The following is a 23,085-nucleotide window of genomic DNA, read 5'->3' on the forward strand; positions in this document are numbered from 1 at the left end:
GCAGGGAAGAAGTGGAGTGATTATGAAAAGAGGAAGGGACTTCCAGAACCGGTAACAATGACAGCCCTTTGTAAGCCCTCACAGACAGCTGATCTAAATTTCACTGCGGATGTAGAAGCAGTGTGTTCCCTCACGAAGTAGAGAGAGCGATGGTGAGACAAGGCAGTGTCTATGGGGAAATCGCTCTGGAGGAGAGTGAAAAAAAATGATTACATATTAATATTATTCAGAGCCCACACAAATGGGGGACAATAAGATGGTGTGAGATAGTTGGAGACGGAGAAACAAAATGACAGTGACAGAAGACAGGGGTTGAGTCACAGGGAATGCCAGAGCCTGCGTGGAGGAGTCTGTTGCCTGCCACCAGCTACAGGCCTCAGGTGGGGAATTGTGATTAGCCAGATAACTGTTGGCAGCAGCTGAGCATCTCAGGTACATGGAAAGCCAGGGAATGCTCAGGAGGCAGGTGAGATGCAGCCCACTGCTGAGTGGAGGGGAGATGGAGCTCCTGGGTACAGGGGACCCTACACTCCCCAGCTCACCTCAGCTTGCATGCATGAGCCCTCCAGTCTTGGGCCTCTTTTCAGGCTAAATCTTCAAAGAATCCCAGTCTCCACCATTGCAGGGATCCTCACTTCTTCCCTCCAGGGACACACTTAATGAATCAGCCCATTGGCCACCTGCGACCTGAGCCCTATCCCCGACTCCCGCTCTCCTACCCTCCATCCTGGTCTCTCAAAACCCAGCTAGAGCTCAGCCGGTCAAGGAGCCCAGAGACAATTTCCTTTCTTTTCCCTTATTATCTGTACTAGCTGGCTCCCAGGAGCCTGAGGGACAGAAAAGGGCATGGAGAAGAAGGGTCTAAATGCAAGTGGGTTAGGAGACAGGGGAACAGGGACCCACCCACACTGACCAGACCTTTCTGAATGACATGATCTTTATTAGTAGACAAACAGACTGAGACCACTGTATTTGAAGAAAAGTTCTGGAAGGGTCAGGGAGAAACATGGCATTTTAAGTGTTCTCTTTATTTCACCTTACCATCAGAGGGGCTAGACATGAGATTTCCCCCCACCCCTACCCCAGGCAGAGGGGCAGGCAGAGGGGGTTCATGCTGGTCCGGGAGAAAGATGCTGCAGCTCTGTGGGGCAGCAGCCAGCCCCTCACTGCACAGTGACCTCCAGGTGACTCCCCTTCTTCTTGCAAATTAGTTTGTTCTTCCCACCACCTACAGGGCCCTGGATAACCTTGACAGCCACGCTTTTGTCCTTGAACCTCACTGAAAACCTAGAGGGAGAACAAGTTGAAGAACTGAAGCTAACATCTGCATCCTCTCACTCCTATTCCAGAGTTTCAACAATGGATTCCTATTCCTCCCTGAAACAAGCACATGGTACATCCTCCCACCCCACCCCCATCCTCCCACTCCCCACCCCTCCACCCTGTCAGATGACTCAAGGCCCCAGAGAACTTGGGTGGCGACCAAGAAACACCTCCAAGCCCTGCCCTGACACAGTATGCTTCACTTTCTGATCGCATGATTTCCCCGGTCACAATGACCATGAGCCCGGTCATCTGTCCCAATCTGTCCCTCACCACCAGCTCATGGCCTTACTTCTCAGTCACGGTGACAGAAAGCTGCCTCTGTGTGGCATCCAGAACAGCCTGGTACATTTTCGTCAGTAATTCAACCACATGGTCACTGATCAACAGGATGTCTCCCTTGGAGCCCACTGATGTTATCTTAGGAAGAAGGAAAACAGTAGGAAAGAGATTCATTTATTTTCTCCTTAGAAGCACCCAGAGTGACATCAAAGGCCCAGAGTAAGAGGTCTGGTCCCAGCTCTTTTAGTCTGCCCCACCCCTGGGATGCCCATCTCCTTCTCCAGCAGAGGCCCCACTGCACCCCCCCATTCTGCTACCTCATTCAGATGCAAGCTGAAAAGCCCATCCTGGAGGCTGCTGACTGACACTTCAGCCACACTGTCCAGCCCAATGATGGTTTGGGCCTGGAATTTCTTGGTGTCTGTGATAATCACATGCCCCTTGGTCAGAAGAAGAATCCGAGCAGAAGTCTACAAGAAAAGAGAATGGTGGGAAGAAGAAAGAATGAGGGACAGTCAGAATTAATCCTCACTTATGTACCCCGTATATTGTATAGCACGCATGCACATGTGCGCGTGCATGCGCACGCACGCACGCGCACACACACGCACACACACACACACACACACACACACACACACACACACACACACACACACACACACACACACAGTGCTGCCCATCCAGGCCTGGAAACCCCTGTGGGGAGGGGTTAAGCTGTAATTCTTCACCTTGCCATTGCCACGGTTGACCTTCTTCACAGTCTCTGCCATCAGAACAGGCCCTTCATCCCTCTCTTGCAGCTTCTGCAGTTTGGGATTTCCCTGAAGCCCAACGTAGTCACCGCGGAATGGAACTGGGACACTGAAGACACACAGGAGGTGTACAGTGGGGAACAAGGCCCTATTCCTCCTTTCCCAAGTGTCCCTCCTAGTACTCTGCTCCCTCCTGTTTCAGGGAGTCACAGGCATGGTCCAGGAGCAACACCATCAGTCTCACACAGGATGGACCCCCCCCCCACCTACTCAGTCAGACTCTCAGGAGGGGACACAGCATCTGGGGTTCACAATCCTGCCAGGCAATTTTCTGATGCAGCACAAGCTTGAGAATGACCACTGGATGGAACTGGCTGTGTGGGTAGTAGTCTAGGGGCCTTTACCTCTGGGGATAGGAAGCCTTCTTCCCTTTGAACAGTTCACTGGCACAGAGCTTTTCCTTCAGTGTCTGCACCTGCTTTGGGGACAGCTGATCTCTGAACTTCTTGCACTGTGAAGAGCAAAGAACAGGAGTTAAGATCATGGTGGAAGAGGGAAAGGTTGAGGAGGGAAATAAAGATAGGAACTAGAGGACACAAGGGGAACAGAGAGACAGTAATGCACTAGATACTTCAGGAGAGGGCAGGGGCCAGCTGGAGGATGAGTGAGTAGGACTAAGAGAACTGAGAAGTATGGGGGATGAATGGAAACTAGCAAATGCAGGTACCCTGAGGGCATATGCCCAGCCTATAGAGGGGCTCCACAAGTATTTCCTAGATGTGAAAGAACACTGTGAGTAACATATGTCAGGCACAAAAAGACAAATATTGTACAATTTCCACTTATCATAGCTGATATCTACATTGGTCAAATACATAGACACAGAAAATAGATTTGTGGTTAGGTGGGGGCATGGACAGTCATGGCAGAGTAGTATATGGGTGTGCATTTCAGTTTGGAGGGGGAAGTAAAAAATGTACAGAGATGGATGGTGGTGATGATCATGCAACAATCTGAATGTACTAAATAACACTAACTGCACACTTAAAAATGGTTGATGGGGGGCTGGGAAGGTGGCTCAGTGGTAGAGCGCTTGCCTTGCATGCATGAGGCCCTGGGTTCAATTCCTCAGCACCACATAAGCAAAAAAAAAAAAAAAAAGCCGGAAGTGGTGCTGTGGCTCAAGTGGTAGAGTGCTAGCCTTGAGCTGAAGAGCTGAGGGACAGCACCCAGGCCCAGAGTTCAGGCCCCACAACCGGACCCCCCAAAAAATGGTTGATGATAAATATTATTATAGTTTATCACAGTAAAAGATAAAAGTGGGGAGAATAGAAGAAGGAGGGAAATGAGAGGGAGGAGGAAAGCCAGAAGGGAGGGGAGAGGTGCGAGGTCTCACCTTCCACTGGCGGAAGATCTGCTGCAGCTCCCGATTAGCTGTGTTAAAGCAACTGTAAGGGGCAGCTGGCCACCTGTTGTCCAAGACATTGGTGGATGGCAAATTGTTCCTCAGGCCAAGCAGGAATTTCTGTGCCTGGGTTGGAAGCAGGGGATTGGAGGGGGAATGATAAGAGCCATTTCCTGGCAGGCAGACTCATGCCCAGATCCTGCCGCTGACAATGGGGAAGGCCACTCCTGGTGAGAAAGAAGCCAGAGCAGAGCTGGAGAGAGGGAAGGGAGTCTTCTCTGGCATTCTATCAATGGGCAGAATAGGTCTGAGGCTGGGAGGTAGGAGCAGGAATGGGAGAGGATTATCTCCAACCAGAGGCCAGCCAAGCAGGTTGGTGAGGTGGAATGAGCCAATATAAAAGTAAGTTTCATGCCAGGCACTGGTGCTCATGCCTGTAATCCTAGCTACTCAGGAGGCTTAGATATGAGGATAGAGGTTTAAAGCCAGCCTGGGCAGGAAAGTCGTGAGACTCTTATCTCTGATTTACCACCAGAAAACCAGAAGTGGATCTGTGGCTCAAAGTAGTAGAGCAATTGCCTTGAACAAAATAGCTCAGGGACAGTGCCCAGGTCCTGAATTCAAACCCGATGGTCACTAATAAATAAATAAATAAATAAATAAATAAATATTAATCAAAGTAAGTTTCAACCAATTGTTCCTGAAGCTTTCTATTCTCTCAGCTCTCAAGTGCTTAGAGGTGCTAGGTACTGTTGGCTTGTTTACCAAATCTGCCCACTTCTTTGACCAGTGGAGCCAAACACTTCAGCCTGCTATTCAAAGTCCTCTACTTGGATCCCAAGGTCAAGTCACAGGATTCCCTGAACTCCCAGTCACCAACCACACAGGCTCCGTGCCATGGCCTACACATAGCTCATACCCACTCATGCTGTGCTTAGCACAGCTCCACCAACCTAGACACTGCTCATCTTCGCAGGAGCAGCTCAAAGCCTTCTCTGGATGCCCAGGTGAGTCAACAAATATTCCTAAGCTTCTCCCATAGTACTTTTTGTTCCCACTAGTGTGGAGTACAGGTCTTCCTGAGGGTTTTATTTTAGCTTGTTTTTTTTTTTCTCCTTGCCTAGGATAATGAGTTTCCCTGACTCCTTTTAGTTGGTATAATCTTAAGCAATGGATAAAAGCTCTGAGTCCCATACTTCATATTCCAGTTCTACTATTTACCAACTGTGGGACCTTTGGCAAGTTGCTTAACCTATAAAATGGGGAAAGCAAAAGGCCTATGCCACAGGGTTGTTGAAAGCCTTATGCATTAAGCATGTGAAGTCAGATGCTAGTGACTCATGCTGAGATCTGAAGATTGTGGTTCAAAGCTAGCCTGGGCAGGAAAGTCTTTAAGACTTTTTTCTCCAATAAACTACCAAAAAGCCAAAGTGGAGCTGTGGCTCAAGAGCTTTAGCCTTGAGCAAAAGAAGCTCAGGGCCAGTACCAGGCCCTGAGTTTAAACCCCAGGGCAGGTGAAAAAAAAAGTTAAACATGAGAACAACTTAGCACATAGAAAGTGTTGAAAAGCTAACTGCCCTAGCCTCAGATATAGGCAAGGCTTTGGCAAACTATGGACTAGTCAGAAGTACTGGAGGAAGAAATCTGTGCCCAGCCCCCTGCATGTTTCTATGGGGATCCTACGTTGATATTCAGCAGCTACTTGATAAAATCCAGGTGCTTGTCAGGAGTCAAGCACAAAATCAGATTAGAGGTCTCAGGTATGTAGCAAGAGAGCATGTATACTGCAATGGCAGACACAGTGGAGCCAGTGGGACAGGAGGCCAGGACAGGAGGAGGTTTTGGAGGAAGGAACTTGCCTTGGGGAACCGAGGAGGAAGCAAAAACTGGGAAGCAATGAGGTCCCAGCTTTAGGCCTCCCATTCATTTAAGTCAGCTGAAAGATCAAGCATTACTGATGACAACCAAGGGCTCAAATGAAAGTGCCTCAAGATGCATTGTACTCAAAATGTTATACAACTATTTAAAGATAATTTTACATGTGTAATCCTAGCTACTCAGATCTGAGGATCACAGTTCAAAGCCAGCTAGGACAGGAAAGTCCTTGACACCTCCATTAAGTGCACGCACGCATATGCACGCACACACAGAAGTGAAGCTGTGGCTTAAGTGGTAGAGTGTTAGCCTTGAGCAAGCCCCAGGACCATCACTAAATAAATAAACACTAAAATAAAAATTTAAGAATGAACATATAGCCAGGTGCTGGTGTCTCACACCTATAATTCTAGCTACTCAGGAGGCTGAGATCTGAGGATCATGGTTGAAGCCAGCTTGGGCAGAAAAATTTCCTGTGAAACTCTTACCTCCAATAAACTACTAAAAAAAAGCCTAAAGTGGTGCTGCAGCTCAAGTGGTAGAGTACTAGCCTTGAGCACAAAGAGGCTCAGGGACAGTGCCCAGGTCCTGAGTTCAAGCCCCAGGACCAGCAAAAAAAAAAAAAAAGAAGAAGAACATTGACTCTTCATGGTGGCCCCATATATGGTGGGTCTTATCAGCTGTCAGATGCCATCAGTGGGGGTTAGTTATAACTTACTGCAGTCCTTTGGCCAGAGCCCTGCTCCTCCCTCTGTTCCCTTCCCTTTCCTAAGGCCTCACTGATCTCTCCCCAGTGTATCTTGGGAAGCACCCTTACTGGCTGATAGGTATCTCCAGAAATCATTCATTCTACTCTAACTCTCTTTTCCTCCGCTAGAAGCTGCCCACAGTTTGAATGTGTAGCCCAGGCTTAGCTTCTTCCTTCTCACTTTAAGTCCTCTAGAATTGGGAGAAGTCCTACCTGATTAATTTCCTCCCTTGGCCTGCTGTGGGTTCAGAGGGAATAGAGGGAAGATAGGATTTCTCTAGACCCATCCCAAAGTGGATCTTGGAGGGTTAGACAGTTATCCCTCTGCCGATAGCTGTTAAATGCTCAGCCTCAAACTCTCCTCCAGCCTATTTGCCCATGGCCAAGATGGTGGGAGTGCTAAGACTCCTTCCTGCTTCAGGATGCCAGCTAGCAATGTCCACTCAAATTAAAATGCTCTCTTAGTCTGTGCTGGACCCCAAGGACTCCGGGGTCTGCTCCCCCAAAACTGTTGCTTCATCCCCTCTTTTCAGGTTTGGAGAAATTCTCAGAGGGAGTTTCAGGTCACCTCTTCCTTTCCCAAACCTGTCCCAACCACCTCAACCTCTCCATTTTTCATCCTAACCCAAGTACTTACTATGCTCCTGTAGATGAAATTTGCCAAGGTGAGGGTAGCTCCTGACCGGAAATATTTTCGATAATTCTTACGAGCCTGGGAGGAACAAAAAGAAAAGACAGATTCTAGATGAGGTTCTGCCACTTTTTCAACCATACCTAAAACAGACTGAGAAGGAGGGCATAAAGTCAGACAAGATGCCAAAGGAGGGCAGCTACAGCACAGGCACAGGCACACCCATGCACATGTACAAGTCTTCTCATCCCACACCCACACACAGGCCATCCTCAAGGAAGGGTGTTGGTAGGTCTTAGTCCTCTAGGCTCCCCCCCCCCCACCCAGTAGCAAGCACAACCCACAAGGGGTCATATGTGGACAGGAAACTCCTCTGCTACTCCTCATTACCTTCCATCCTCTCACAAAAGCTTGGATCAGCAATGCCGATGCCTTCATCTTCCCATAGTGTTTCTTTTGCTGTAGGAAAAGATTGGGCCTGGTAGAAAAATCCACATCCCGAACCATTTCTCCCACTGTAATAAGAGTAAACAGAATGGGACTTTGACTGCACCTTGTTACCCCGAAACCAAGCAGAGATGAGAATCTGACTCTTCCGCATGAGCTGGTAGTGGGTACGGCAGCGCCAGCCTCGGTAAACCTTCTGGATGAGGATAGCCAGTTGCTGGAGTCTCAGGTGCCTCTTCTCCTCCAGGTAGAAAAGCTGTGGAAGGAAGAAGCGTGGAGAGAAACAGCTAGCTTCTTTCTTCCTGTAGCCCGCAGGGCTGCAGTTTCTCTTAGCCAGCATCTTAGATGATGCTGAAGAAGGCAGAGTGGAAACAAGCCTTCAGTTCCCAGGGGCAGAGATTTCCCATCCACTCCCTATTCCAGATACTCTCTTCCCCTCCGGCCTCTTCCCCATGTGGGCCCTGGACTCCTCCCATTCCCACACGTGTGTTCTCCCCAACTCACAGTCTTGGGGCTTTTGATGAAGAGCTTTGTCTTTCCATAGGCTAGCTCCTCTGAAGATATACTCAGTTCCCCCAGGACCTTCTCGACCCCCTCCCTACAGGCAGATGGGAGAAAGCTGCTGAAAAGCCCCTATGTCCTTCCAGCCCTGGAAACATAATTCTCATTTCCCTAAGTATCCATCCACGGGCTTCAGCCCACTGGGTCTTACCTGTCTCCCCCATTCCAGTAAGGCCAAGTGCACGGGCTCAGCAGTCGGTACCTTTCCAGGAAGGGCTTGTAGCCCTGGCGGAAGGCATAGCCAGCTCGGCGCACCCGTACATTCTCCAGCAACCCCAAGTACCGTGTCTGGACTACTACCAGCTCTGAAGAAAACTGACCATGCTGTTGATTCTCATTGGGCTTTATGCACCTAGGAAGGGGTGTGGGGGAAAGGCTTAGGGGCTCAGGAGTGGATACCTTGCTGGTAGACCCTATCCTGATCTCCATACCCCAATCTGTACACAGTTGCTCCCTTACTAGAAATTTTCAGTCAGAGCAGAATCTCACCCCTTGGCCTTCCCAATTTTACTTACTACCCTAATGCTTCTCCTCCCAGCCTTGGGATACTCAGCTCCTCACTGGACTCCAAGAATGGGCCTCCAAGACCCTTTTCCAGAGTTACTCCTCTGGACATGTTCTACAGCCCATAGACCTTGCACATGCCATCAGACATGAAGCATGTTCCCCTGTGTGCCCAGCTTGTCACCTGATATAGTTCGGGTTCTTGGAATACAAGTTCTTCATGAGTATGGCCACAGAACTCTTAAACTGGGCCCCAGCAGTCAGAGGGCGCTTGAGAGACGCTTCCTTGGGATTTCCCTCAGGAAACAAGGAATGAAGGAGAGGATGGCGAGCCTTCCACATGACCTGGGACAGGTCTCGGAAGAGCAGGTCATTGTTCTTGTCAATGAAGCCAGTCACATTGTATGTTACCTGTAGAGGAATATCTATGGTTTGGAGACCCCCATGGTCCTGTTCTGCTTGGTCCTCCCAGTTGCATTCTAAAGTATCCTCAGTAGCATCTTGCCCACTGCCTTCAGTTTGTGCCCTGGCCCTAGTCATTGCCCTGAGCCCTGCTACATTACCTTGCCTGCATAATGGCAGATACGGAAGCAGCTGAGGCCCATGGTATGGTCGTACTGGCGCTGGGCATTCTGGGTAACTTTGCTCTCATAGTGACTATGCTTGGAGAAGAGCTGGTTCAGCTTTGCTAGGAAAGTGGAGTCACTGACCACTCCAGGGCGCAGGCATTCTTCATCCAGCATAGCCAGGATGCCTCGCTGGTTCTAGGCCAAGAACAAGATGAGTGCAACATACATCTGGTCTTTCAAGATGTACACATTCTCGCTGTTGCTTCATCAACCTGCTCTTGCCCTTTTTCTCCTTTATCATCTTTACCAAGTGGGGCAGGGAGGAGGGAAACAGAAGAAGGATGTTTGGGTAGTCTGGAAAGGGAGATTCCCAGAGGTAAGAGAAAGATCACTCACATGCTCAATGAGGTTACAGATGATGCCATTATCAAAGTAGTCCACCTTTGTCCACGCTATGCCCTGGTAAGGGGAGACATCAGTTGCAAGGGCAAGTCCAAGTCAAGTCTCCAAAGACTTCATCAGACCCAGCCTTCCTTTTAGCCACTTTCACTACAAAGAACCATCAGAAAATCCCATAGTTCAGAGGATCCTTGTTTTGGTTCTACTCAAAATCCATTCCTCCAAAATGGGTGGAAATTCTGTGACATGGGCAAATAGACATGTGTGGGGAACCAGGGCACCTGTGAATGAAGATGAGACAATGCAGAAAGCTCTGTAGGTGTAATAGAGCTAGAGAGAAATGTAATGTGTCAAGTGGAGGTTGGCACAGACAGAACACTAGTGTGGGACTGGGGAGGGACCCAGGTGTATGTAGCAGATGACCACTCTGATAATAAACTATAAAACTATAATGCATGAAAGAGTTTCTCATCAAGTAATTAGCCAATTTGATGTGTCTCCAGAGCTCTATCTACATCAGTGATTTTCAAGCTTAAGAATGCATCACAATGCACTCACTGTAACCTAGATTGGTGGGAGTCTTCCTTCCTACCTCACCCTCCTAATTCAGCAGCTCTGGGATAGTGCTGGGGAAATTACATTTTTCATATGCTCCCAAATTATATTGACACCACTGGTCCAGGGCCACATTTTAAGAACCACTGATTCACACCATACTTTGGCATTACATCATTTTTTAAAAAGCTTTGTACAAAAGATGACAATTGACCCAGAGACAATTGCTCTCTGCTCTGAGAACGTACTGAACACCAGGTCCACAGGCAGGATAGCTTCTCATTGCTCCCAAGGTTCTAGGTGTCTCAGGCTGGGGCTATTCCCAAATGTGACTGGGAAGTGTAAACTTTGCTTTTCTTTCTCCTTCACTGACCCTTAGAGAAAAAGTTTCCCTCCCACTTCATCCCCATAATACCTCAACCAGTTAAATGAATATGATATCCTTACAATGTAGCTGTGAAAAGGATCTTTATATACTGATATGGGAGAGCTCTTGTTAACTGATGAATGATAAGGTCCCTAACAGACAGCATGTACTGGCCTTTGTCTAAACTTTATAGAAAAATTTATTTACATATTTGCTTGTGCACCTGCAAAAGACCTTCGGGAAGAAGGCCCAGTCTAGTTGCCTTTGGAAGAGAAGGGGAACTGGGAGGCTGAAGGCAGAGGTAGGAGGGAGACCTTTATCTGTGTACTTTTGTAAGTTCTTTGAATCTTGGAACATGGGAATGTATTATCTATTTGAGAATTTAAATTGTGAAAATATTGGGGCCATATTGCCATAACAGATTCTTGAGAGTACACGAGGGAACATCCCTGGAAGGGTTTTAATGAGTAAGACTCTCTGCCACTAACACTTCCGGTTGGATTAGCTCAATCAGAGAGCTTTTCTAAGTAACACCTAGCCATACACAACTGAAGTTTGCACTGAATCAGGGAAAGAGTGTGGAAATTTGGAGCCAAGGGCACTTCCTGTGAAGGAGTCTGGATTCAGGGTGCTATAAAAGGGGACAGCAACATCAGCTAGTGCCTGGAGGAGGCAAAAGATTCTGAGATATTGGAGAAGGGCATAGTCAGAGATGTGGTAGGGTGCCAAGCCCAGGAGAAATATCCCTTCTAAATTTGGCTCACAGTCTGCCATAGGCCAAGTACAGCTGTCACTTCACTCTTGTCAGGACTCTCCTCACACACACCCTTCTATCAATCTGTCATCTGCTTGGCCTGGCCTAGAGTGGGAGGCTGGGGAGCAGAACGTCCTGGCTACTTAGTAATGCTGAATGCTCAGCTGTGCGATGGCAACTTTGTCCTTTGTGTTCCATCTGGGGACAATTTAGAGGAAGTTGTGATGGAGGAGGAAGGAAGACCTGGGATACGTCTGGGGGTGGTTTAAGAAGGTGAGCAGGGAGAAGACATGGTTTACCTCTCTCTTGTACTCCTCTTGCTCTTCCTTTAGGGTCAGTTCTATGAATACCTGCTGTAGCTTCTCATTGCAGTAGTTGATCACAAACTGCTCAAAGCTATTATCCTGAGGATCAAAGAGAGAGACCAACTCACCTGAGACCTCTCTCCCCTCATGGCCCCCTCTCTTACCTCCACTTGTGAGCCTGTATCCCCTAAAATCTAGGGGAGCAGGCTGGTAAGATTTGGCAAGGCTCTCTCACCTCCAGTATTTCAAAGCCATAGATATCCAGGACCCCCATAACCTTCTTCTTCTCTCCAGTGCCTACCTAAATAAAATCAAAGGATAAATCTTAGAACAGATTCCCTGGGCACACCTGGCAAGGGTTCTCTTGGGAAGATGATGTGAGAAGAGGTGCAAACAGCTAACGTGAGCTTGACAGAGCTGAAAAGAAGCCACAGTGTCTGCTCTTCTTCCTCTTCTAGGACAAGCAAGAAGGAAGGAGGGAAGGAGAGATGTAAATAGATTCCAGGATGGTGTTCCCATTGTCTGAGGCTAGAAAACATTAAAATCCTCTTGGGATAATAGTGGCTCGTGCCTGTAAGCCTAGCAACTCAGGAGACTGACATCTGAGGACTGAAGTTCAAAGACAGTTTGGGCAAGAAAGTTCGTGAAACTCTCATCTCCAGTTAACCAGCATAAAGCAGGAAGTGAAGCTGTGGCTCAACTTGTAGAGTGCCAGCTTTGATTGAAAAAGCCAAGCGTGAGCATGAGACCCAAAGTTTAAGGCGCAGTACTCAGAAAAATAAAAGAAACTATAACAATCATTCCTAATATTTGTAGCATATTTTTTTTAAATCCATGCCATTTAATAAGCTTCTCGTAATTTTATAAGGTATTTATTCCCATTGTACAGATAAAAATAATCAGCTTGCAGAAAGAAAAGGCATTTACCTCATCTTCAATTCAGACCCTATCTTATCCAGAAACCTTTCAGTGATACCTTCGAAATAGATGCCATTTTCTTGTAGATAACTGCTTATTAACAGCTTTATTGGAATTAGGGGGATGGCTCAGTGGCACAGCATATGTTTCACAGGCATGCAGCCTGGAGTTGGATTCCACAAAATTTAAATAAATAAATAACAGCTTTATTGAATATAACTTATATACCAGGTATAATTCAGTGGGTTTTTTTAAGTTATCCAAAAGTTTATATAAAGAGAGGAAGCAGAGGGAGAATGCAATCATAATATTGAATGCACAGCCTATGAAACTAGGAAAACTGAGGAGCTGGGAGGAACTGGGAGAGATGAAGGAGAGGGTAAAAGGAATGACACTAACCAGGAAGTTTATATAACCTTCACCACCACCTGATTCCAGAGCAGTTTCATCATTCCACCAAAGAAATCTTTTTTTTTTCCTTTTTTTTTTTGGTGGGGGCGGGGGGTCCAGTCATGGGGCCTGAACTCTGGGCCTGGGCGCTATCCCTCAGCTCTTCAGCTCAAGGCTAGCATGCTACCATTTGAGCCATAACACCACTTCCGGTTTTTTTTTTTCTGCCATGTGGTTCTAAGGAATTGAACCCAGGGCCTTATGCATACAAGGCAAGCGCTCTACCACTGAGCCACCTTCCCAGCCCTCCACCAAAGAAATCTTATCCCCATTAGTAGCTATTCTTCCTTTCCTTCTCCCCAAGCTTCTAACAATCATTGATCTACTTCCTAGCTCTGTAGATTTGCTGACTCTTCACATTTCATGTGAACAGCATTATATAAAAGGTGGTCTTTTGTGACAGCCATAATGTTGTCAAGTCATCAGTGCTGCAGCATAAATAAGAACTTTGACCTTTTTTATTGCCAAATAGTACTCTGTAGCACAGTTTGCTTACCTATTCATCTGATGGACACATGGGTAGTTCCTAACTTTTGGTCTATTATGAATAATACTTCTATGAATAGTTGTATATAAGTTTCTGTGAAGATACCTTTTTCCAGTTCTCTTGGATGTATACCTAGGCAACTGTGTGCATCATTTTAATCCGATCTGTAGTCAATTCTGGGAAGCAGGTGAGCCTTAGTGTTTTTTGTTTTAGTGATCATGTCTATCAAGAAACTGGGGCTCAGGAGCTGGGAAGGTGGCTCAGTGGTAGAGTGCTTGCCTTGCATGCATGAGGCCCTGGGTTCGATTCCTCAGCACCACATAAGCAAAAAGATAAAAGCCGGAAGTGGTGCTGTGGCTCAAGTGGTAGCGTGCTAGCCTTGAGCTGAAGAGCTGAGGGACAGCGCCCAGGCCCAGAGTTCAGGCCCCACGACCGGACCCAAAAAAAAAGAAAGAAAGAAAGAAACTGGGGCTCAGCATCTTTGTGAAACTGAATGATGACATGGCTGAGAAATAAATGGATCAGATTTTCAAACTTACTACCAGAAGGAACTACTAGAAGGCACCTTCCCTCTCATCTTCCTCTCTCTGTTTAATCTTAGAAACCAAGGAAGGAGCTGATGGCCAGGGTGAGAAGGTGAAAGTCAAAGAATAGAGAAAGAGGGCTCACCTTGATGCTTTCGTTGATTCGATTCACTATCCAGTTGAAGAGGCGGTTGTAGATATTCTTAGCGAGAGCGTCCCGTGCATACTGAGCCTGAGTGGGGGGCACAGTTGGAGGATGAGGGATATGTGTTACCTAGTTATTGTGACAGTCACAAAACAGATAAAATCAGTCCCGACAGGACCTCTCTTACCTGGATGACATTCAATACAGTGACTACCTTCTCTTTGGCTGTTTCCATGGTTCTTGAGCACAAGGCTTTCTCTAGGTCCTCAGAATTCAAACCCACCATCTCCCCAATCTCTTGAATACCTGAGGTGATGAGGAAATATAACAAGGTATCAAGAGAAGTCCTTATCTTGGTAGGAGAGAAAGTCTGATAAGGAACTGCCACCGGTCTTGGTGGGGAAGTCATTGTAGTTGATTCAGACTACATTGACAGCCCTAGAGGAACAGGGGCTGAAAGTATGCTGCAGAGTAGGTAGATCTGGGCACTTACTACACACTCTCTAAATCTCCTGATAAATGTGCTTACCCCCCACTGTAGAAGAGTCAACTGAGAGGCTGAGAAGTCCCAGACCTAGGTCTATCAAATTTGAAAATCTTGTTCCAAAATGTTTCACAAGGAATGCTTCCCAAGGGAAGACCTCAGGAGTGGGCCACATGGGAATGATCAGAGTGAGGCTGGTTACACTAGACATGGTACAAGAACTCAAAATAGGAGACTCAGGGTGGAGCTTCGGCAGGGTGCCACAAACCTTTCCCGTTACGGATGCCACTTGCTGGTATCCCATTGGCTTGGAACTCGTCAGTCATCTCCACGTTCCCCAGCTTCAGCACCAGAGCAGTTACCTCCAACACTTGTCGAATTTCCTCCTCTGAGAACCCAATCACGGTCATTGCCCTCTTAGGGAAGAAAGCAGATATCAAGTGAGCTGGTGGTACCAGTCCAATGCTGAAAGCCAGAGCTTGGACATGGGGAAGAGCCTAAGAACCCAAGCCTGCCCTGCCCTGAGCACCCACCTGAACAGCTCTGAAGTTGGAGGCATCATCCATACCACCTATTCTGGACACTTCAGGGTTCAGATAGGTATAACAACTTATGTCCTGCTCTAGCTTCAGGGCCTCTGGGAAGGTCAAAATGGAGGAAGAAGGTTAGTACCTGCTCTCCCCTGCCTGCCCCCCTTCTCCACACCTTCTCCCCCCAGCCTTCACACCTCAACAGCCTTGCTCTGAGTGGCTTCATTCTTTTAATCAAAGGAACCATTTTTGGTTTAAGTCCTTCCCCTGTTTTTTGGATTAGGAGATAATAATTTCTACAATGATAGACTCAATTTTAAGTAGTTTAGGGTTTGGGTACTCACGCTTGGAGTTTCTCCACAACAACTATGAAAGAAAAGCTTTATTGAACCCCTCCAGGATCCAAGTGGAAAAAAGATAGAACCTTCCAGGTTCTAAATAATGTAAACAGTAAAACAAACAAAGAAAAAAAAAACCTTCTTCATCCTGCTCAGACTTCAGTGCTTCCTACCCACGTCAGCCTCAGCACCTAACTCACTTTCAGTCTGGGTTGATTCATTGTTTGTTCATTAGGTACCAACAAAATAAGAGATAGTTTGTTCCCTGGCCCTGACACCTCCTGTGGAATGCTTCCTTTGATATTGAAGGACTGAACTCAATCACTGGTCTTGCATCCCCCTGTGTGGTAAATCTTTATCCCAGCCCCTATCACATGAGCTAGGGCTTGGTTTTTCTAGCTCTCCCACAAATGAGCAAGTTGTCAGTTGGAACTGTTTCTCATCTCCATAATCCACGTGCCTGGCTAACAAGCAGGATCTTTTATTTTAATAAATGCATCAAGGAAATATTCAGAAGTGTTTATGATAGGAAGAACTGGTCTAATCCTGGAGTTTGAGGGTATTATTTATCTCTTAGGCAAATTACTTGAGATCATGGAATATATCTCAAACTGTAGTTTAACTGCAGTTCCCTCTAGCACTAAAACCTTATTTTTATTTATTTAAATTTTTTGTGCAAGTTGTGGGGCTTGTACAGTGGGCCTAGGAGCTATCCCTGAGCTTTTTTTGATCAAGGCTAGTGCTCTATCACTTAAGCCATAGACCCACTTCTGGCTTTTTAGTGGTTAATTGGAGATAAGAGTCTCATGGACTTTCCTGTCTTGGCTGGCTTTAAAGCTCAAGCCTTAGATCTCAGCCTCCTGAATAGGTAGAAATACAGGCATGAAACACATTAGATGCCCAGATTAAGCACACAAATCTTGAAACAGGAGCCTGCTAAGTTGAAGGGAAAATGAGTCAGAAATCCTTTGGATATTAATACCAAGGAAACCTCAGACTTGGCTTAAACTGACAGGTGATAGACTCTAGAACCTATGACTTCAACAAATTGAGCATCACCTTGAACATCATTTTGACCTAACAAGGTCAAGGTGATGACCTGTGGGGACTCTTGACCCACACAGATCTCAAGCAGGAAGGAAGTAGTTAGACATAGGTTCAGCATAGAACAAAAACAAACCAAAGGGACAGTCTTAGGGGCCAGAAACCCATTTTCACAGCTGGAGAGGAGATTGAACTGTAAACTCTGGCAAGGCCTAAGTCCCACTGGACTCCTGTAGTGAGCATCACTGAGAGCTACCTTTAGCCAGTCCAGCTTCCAGTCTGGCCTGGGCTCTTCTCCAGAATAAGGTAAGGGTTTCTATGTCTTCTGCTCATTAGCCACCTGCACAGGCTACTGGCACTAATCACACTTGCATTGAAATGCTCTTCCAGAAATCTGAGTTCTTAGAGGACAGGATCCATGACTTACTCAACTCTGTGTACCAACAGACTAGCACAATGACTGATCAGAGCTGCATATGGATGAATAAATGAGTGGATGAAACGTTCATAGAGTTATTTAAGAAGAGAAAGCCAGGAACATAGTGCTCGGCAAGGAAGATACAGGTCCAGGATAGCTGCAACTAGAGTTCCTAGGAAGTTCTTAAACACTTTTATAACATCCTGCCTGCTTTCCCGCTGAACTCTCATTATAGCCACTCAAACTGGAAGTAGGAAGGAAGACAGATGATTGATTCCATATTTGAAGCCAGCAGACAAAAGAGAAATCCAGACAGGACAGGGAGATGAGAGCAGCAAGGAGACAAGAAAGGCATAGCCCTAGGCAGGTTCTGGTTAGTGATATAATACTAGAAACTCAGGAAGATGAGAGATTAGAATGGAGATCTGAAGCCATCCTCGTAAGAAAAATCCATGAGATCCATATCTCCAATTAACCACCAAAAAGCCAGAAGTGGAGCTGTGGCTTAAGTAGTAGAGAACTAGCCTTGTGCAAAATCACTAAGGGACAGTGCCCATGCCCTGAGTTCAAGCCTCAGTACCAGCACTAACTAACTAACTAAATAACTAACTAAATAAATAAATAAAACAAGAAAGGTATGTCCCTGGATGTCAGTCCCATCAAAGGACAAGAACAGAATACTTGGGAGATTCAAACCTAATAATGGGTTGTGAGGGTCCTGATGGGGAATATAAGCACAGAGAAGTCTGGGTGGCCTCAGGAAGGAGGCTGCAGGGCCTCAGATTGGTCTGGTTTCTGTAGGTGGAATGGAGTTTGGGGATGCTTTTCACATGTCCAGGGCAGGCACGTACTCAGCAGCTGTGCGTCTGCTCCAGCCAACAGCTGATAGAAGATATGGAAGTTCCTTTCTCCTTGGAGCTGCTTCACCACTCTGGATTTCTCAAGCAGATCTGACAGAGAATTAGAAAATAACTTCCCTGAGACATCAGGCAGATCCTTCTAATTCCACCTCAACCTTGTTGTTTCTACTGGGAAGCTTCCTGGAGTCCTAATACTCTTCCTTTTTTCAAAAGTAGATGTGGCGAGCTCCAGGGGCTCATGCCTATAATCCTAGCTACTTAGTAGGCTGAGATTTTTAGGACTGCAGTTTTAGGACTGCAGGCAAGAAAGTTTTTGAGATCCTTATTTCCAATTAACCACCAAAAAGCCAGAAGTGGTATGGCTCAAATGGTAGAGCACTAGGCTTAAATTAAAAACTACAGTTCCCAGGCCCTGAGTTCAAGCCCCAGTACCAGCACGCATGCACATGCACACACACACACACACACACACACACACACACACACACAAAATAGATAAGCCGAAAGGGAAATCATGGTCAGGTAGAACAAGCAAGAGTTGGTGAGGAATGTGAAGGAGACACGTACAGTTTGTGATGACACCACCGAGGGGGGATCCCTTGAAGTCAAACTCAATATCCATATATTTTCCCTTCAGAGAGACCAGAGAAAGGATTTGTTCCCAGCTCTTTTCATCTCCCTGTCTGAAGTTCTGTACTCCTCCTCCCAGCCGCCCTGCCCCAAGACTGGAAATGTGTTCACTTACAAATCGAGAAGAGTTGTTATTGCGGATGGTCTTGGCATTGCCAAAAGCTGCAGAGATCAGGAAGGGGAAGTAAGGTGGCTGTGGAGACCATAAGATTCTAGGGGAGGGAGGTCATGGGAAGCAGGCTGAATGGGAGAGTCTAGGACTGAGAGACTCTGGGGGACCAGGGGCAGGAAGAGTGGAGAGGGCAGAGGTCAAAATGCTCACCCTCCAGCACTGGGTTTGATTGGAGCAGCTGCTCCTTCACCAAATTCACCTGCTCCCCTTTCCCACAGACAGCAGCCACGTAGGACATCACCAGCTTGCTAGCCTCTGTGCACAAGAAACTCAAGGAGCCCCAACCAGGCCGGACACACACCATCCACCTCCCTCCTCAATTCCCTGCACCCCAGCAGTTCAGACCATACCCTCAGAACTCAGAAAAACTAAGGAGCAAATGCTGATGCCTGGGACAAGGCTAGGCCTGGTTTGGAACAGACACAAGCAGATGCTTTCCAGAGTTGACTTCATGACTGCCCCAGCCAGGTGTCTCACCAGTCTTTCCAGAGCCACTCTCGCCTGTGATGACGATACACTGGTCTCGATCCTGATCCCTCAGTGACTGGTATGCCATATTTGCCAAGGCATAGCTTGAAAGGAGGAGTAGGCAATGATTAACATGAGCCAGCGCCAAGTACCACCTTTTACTCAATCCCCAGCACTGGGTTCATCTACCCTCTGCACACAGGACAGACTAGGCAAGAAGGGCTAGGCCTCGTGAGGAGCCTCCAGAAGGCCAGGGGAATAGGGGCACAGCTAGAGAGCTCTCTTTAGGAAAAGGGATAAGAGAAACAGGAATGCTTCATCATCACAAAGATGGGACCTTCTCGGCCTTCCCTGGGTTTCTTTACTCACATATGAGGTTTCAGCTCATAGAAGGTATAGTTCTGGTATTTGGCAATGAATTCTGGGCCATAGATGGGTAGCTGTTGATAGGGATTCACTGAGATTATCACGTTCCCAATGTAGGTCTGGAAAGGGGAAGAGGGTGAAGGAAATGAGTGAGGTGGACATGAACGGTGAAGGTGAAGGTGTGAACTTTCTTTCCTTCTTTCTTTCTTTCCTTCTTTCTTTCTTTCCTTCTTTCTTTCTTTCCTTCTTTCTTTCTTTCTTTTCTTCTTCCTTCTTCCTTCCTTCCTTCCTTCCTTCCCTCCCTTCCTTCCTTCCTCCCCTTCCTTCCTTCCTTCTTTTTTTTTTTTTGGTCAGTTGTAGGGCTTGAACTCTGGGGCTGAGTGCTGTCTCTGAGCTCTTCAGCTCAAGACTAGAGCTCTACCACTTGAGCCATCACTTTCAGTTTTCTGGTGGTTAATTGGAAGTAGGAGTCTCATGGACATGCCCGCCTGGGCTGGCTTTGAACTGTAATCCTCAGACCTCAGCCTCCTGAGTAGCTAGGATTACAGGCATGAGCCACCAGCACCCAGCTTGGAGATGTGAGCTTTCTAGACGTGCCCAGAGCCTGCTCACCCATATCACACTCACATAAATTTCCTTGTTTTCATAGCGAAGCTGAAGGTTCTCAAGTAGAGATTTCTCCTCCAAGGGTTCCAGGAGGACAAGGTCCTCCACTCCCACAGTATCTTCTAATAGCGGCATATCCAGAGGGGTTGGAGATCCTAGGAAGAAAAGAAGATAAATTGCTAACATCTGCTCAACATAGCAGAGGAGGGCAGAAGGACCAAGAGGAGTCCCCTACCTACAAAAGCCTCTGGGCCAGCCAGAGCAACAGGGAGGTAGAGGAGTCTTCCACTCCCTAATGTGGGATGGGGTGGGATAGGACCACTTGTCTCTGCCTATCTGGGGAAGGACCACACCAGTAGGCAGCAAGGAGATGGGCTTGAAGGAGAGAGCAAGCTTGGGAGGGAAGTATGAGCCAAGCTTTAGGCAGCAGCCAGGTATTGAAAGCTTCCTTCCTCCTGTTCAGAGGCTCTGGCCAGTTTCCAGACTCCCCGGATTGCTTTGTGTTCCTGTTCAACCTTCTACCTCCCACAGCCTCTATTTCAGTCACCTAACCCCTACTCCCCCTTATCCCTAGCAGGAGCTCTTTCAGAGATCTTTTCTTCCTTTAATTTCTAGCTTTATTTTTTCTTTATTATTATTAATATTATTATTCTTAAGTAGTTTTACAAAGGGGTTCCAATTCCACAAATCAGGTTATGAGTACAATGCTTCTTGTCAACATCACCCCTTCTTTTCTCCTCCACTCCCCCCTCCTATCCTTACTCTTAAGTTACATAGTTAATTTGCAAGCTTCATTTTTTTAAAATGGAGACTGAACAAGGCAATGGATTTGAAAACACAGTCATCCATAAAAGTCAGAAAGCAAGAGTCATCCATAAAACATTAGAACAGCCAGGTGCCCGTGGCTTATGCTTATAATGCTAGCTACTCAGGAGGGTGAGATCTGAGAGTCTTGGTTTGAAGCCAGTCTGGGCAGGAAAGTCTATGAGACTCTGACCTCCAATTAACCACCTAAAAACTTAGAGTGGAGCTGTGGCTCAAAGTAGCAGAGCAGGGCTGGGGAATGTGACTTAGTGGTAGAGTGTTTGCCTAGCATGCATGAAGCCCTGGGTTCGATTCCTCAGTACCACATAAACAGAAAAAGCTGAAAGTGGCATTGTGGTTCAAATGGTAGAGTGCTATTCTTGAGCTGAAGCTCAGGGACAGTGCACAGGCCCAGAGTTCAAGTCTCACAACCAACAAAAAGAAAACAGAAAAAAAGATTTGAAATCCCCATAGAAAATGGAAGTGGGATGTCTGGAGCATTAAAACTCCCTTTGTACCAGTAGAGTTACAAACAAACAAACAAACAAACAAAAAAACTTGCACATACAGATTATATAATGTATTTTCTTTTTGCCAGTCCTGGGGCTTATACCTGGACACTGTTCCTTTTGGTCAAAACTTTCGCTCTACCACTTTGAACCACAGCACCACTTCTGGTTTTCTGGTGGTTAATTGGAGATAAGAGTCTCATGGACTTTCCTGCCCAGGCTGGCTTCAAACCAAGATCCTCAGATCTCAGCCTCCTGAGTAGCTAGGACTACAGGCATGAGCCACCGGTACCTAGCTTATATGATGTATCTTAATGCAATAAATTTTATCCTTATACCATTTATAATTCCTATATACTTATGAAGTATTTTGTTTTCAATCTTCTGAGATAATAAAGGCTGCTTCACAGGTATTCCAAGAGTCTCATAACAGTGGTACAAAAGCAAAAAAAAAAAAAAAAAAAAAAGCCTCTTGCACTTGGAAGGCCATCTCTTTCTCATGCTTGTGGGTTTGACCCAGTGGGAAGAAAGAGAGGGTAAAAGGGCTGTGAATATGATTACTACAATCATATATTTTTATTTATACTTACATACATATATATGAAATAGAACAATGAAATCTATTAAAATTGTTTTTAAAAGTAGGGTGGGGTGAGAAAGAGTAACAGAGGAGATGAATGTAATCAAAGTACATTATATATATATGCATGGAACTATTATAACAAAACCCCTTGGTACAATACATGCTAATAAGAACATTTTTTAAAAAGGAAATAAAAGTGTAGTTTGTTTGCCCAACTGTCAGGGCCTCTGGATGTTGACCATCTCTGCCCTTGTTTTTCTACCTCCAGATCTTATACCTATTCCCGTATGCTTCAGGAGTGGACTTTGCCCAGAGGTACACACCCAGTTTTTTAGTAGTTGGTGGGAATGGGTCAGAAGGACGGCTGCAGAAGGGGTTGAAAGGCTTGCCCCATTCAGGACACACATAGCAAGTGTTTCCTGAGCAGGAAGTCCAGCCCCCTCCCACTCCCTCACCCCGTTCTTTCTAGTGGATCTGAGTAAGCAGGGTGGCTGGGTACAGGGCAGCATTAGTACAATGGTCACTGCCACTCCCAAGCAGGAATAAAAGAGACACACAGTCTCTCCTCCATCTTTAAAACTCAGTGGGGGAGGGGAGGGAAGGAAGCAAGACTGGAAGATGAGGGAAGAAGGTGGGAAAAGGTTTCTTCCCCGCACTCAGCCTCCTTTCCCAAGCTCCAATGACTTCCTGTAAGGAAGCAGTAAGAATATTGATAATAGCAATCACTAGAAATCATGTAGCAATTAGCCAGGGCTCTAAACCCTGTGCAAATACTAATTCATTTGATGCTTACAGTATTCCCATGAAATAGGTACTACTGTTCTCTCACATTTTTCAGAATTAGTTTTGAAAGACCAAGTCTTTGAAGCAACTTAGCAGGGAAGGGAGAGAAGTCAGAGTTGGCTGGGAGAAGGCATCTTTGGATTTGGATTTGAGAAGAATGGGAATGGGATTAATTGGGAAAGGGGAAGGGGAAATAGAAACAGACTTCCAAACGGGACACCTTGAAGTATGAAAGAGTAGTGACAGATCAACGCAGGACTTACCAAACACTGGAACAAGGATGTAACTTCAGCGTCCCTTGGAGAATGGGAGATGAAATCCCAATTGACAGGAAGGAGACATAGAAATCCCCAATGCCAAGGTGAAGGGTCTTAGTTAATGGGAGCTGTCCATGGTGTTTGGGGAATCCAGGCTGCCCTCCTCTTGCCAGTGTCCACTCCTCTGACCTTCCTCTGTGCTGCCTTCTCCAGCCCAGACTGCCTGTGC

General features: G+C 46.5%; 1 protein-coding gene across 1 annotated transcript; it reads right to left on the reverse strand.

Annotated features, from left to right (window-relative positions):
- Positions 1-1,009: 1,009 nt before the first annotated feature.
- On the reverse strand, positions 1,010-23,085 carry Myo1a (myosin IA). The gene is made up of 28 exons (XM_069987002.1): positions 22,863-23,085; positions 19,942-20,075; positions 19,318-19,433; positions 18,958-19,052; positions 18,631-18,735; positions 18,424-18,470; positions 18,246-18,309; positions 17,670-17,768; positions 15,022-15,125; positions 14,757-14,904; positions 14,192-14,310; positions 14,005-14,091; positions 11,716-11,781; positions 11,475-11,579; positions 9,497-9,559; positions 9,095-9,295; positions 8,716-8,942; positions 8,179-8,379; positions 7,971-8,064; positions 7,573-7,722; positions 7,410-7,478; positions 7,026-7,100; positions 3,757-3,891; positions 2,765-2,871; positions 2,337-2,469; positions 1,923-2,075; positions 1,616-1,743; positions 1,010-1,287 (listed from the first exon to the last, which is right to left on the reverse strand). The coding sequence occupies exons 2-28, from the start codon at positions 20,053-20,055 to the stop codon at positions 1,164-1,166; spliced, it is 3,129 nt and encodes a 1,042-aa protein (XP_069843103.1). The 5' UTR covers positions 20,056-20,075; positions 22,863-23,085; the 3' UTR covers positions 1,010-1,163.

This window comes from Dipodomys merriami, unplaced genomic scaffold (assembly GCF_024711535.1).
Source record: "Dipodomys merriami isolate MVZ:Mamm:240054 unplaced genomic scaffold, mDipMer1.0.p SCAF_10, whole genome shotgun sequence".
Classification (NCBI taxonomy): Eukaryota; Metazoa; Chordata; class Mammalia; order Rodentia; family Heteromyidae; genus Dipodomys; species Dipodomys merriami.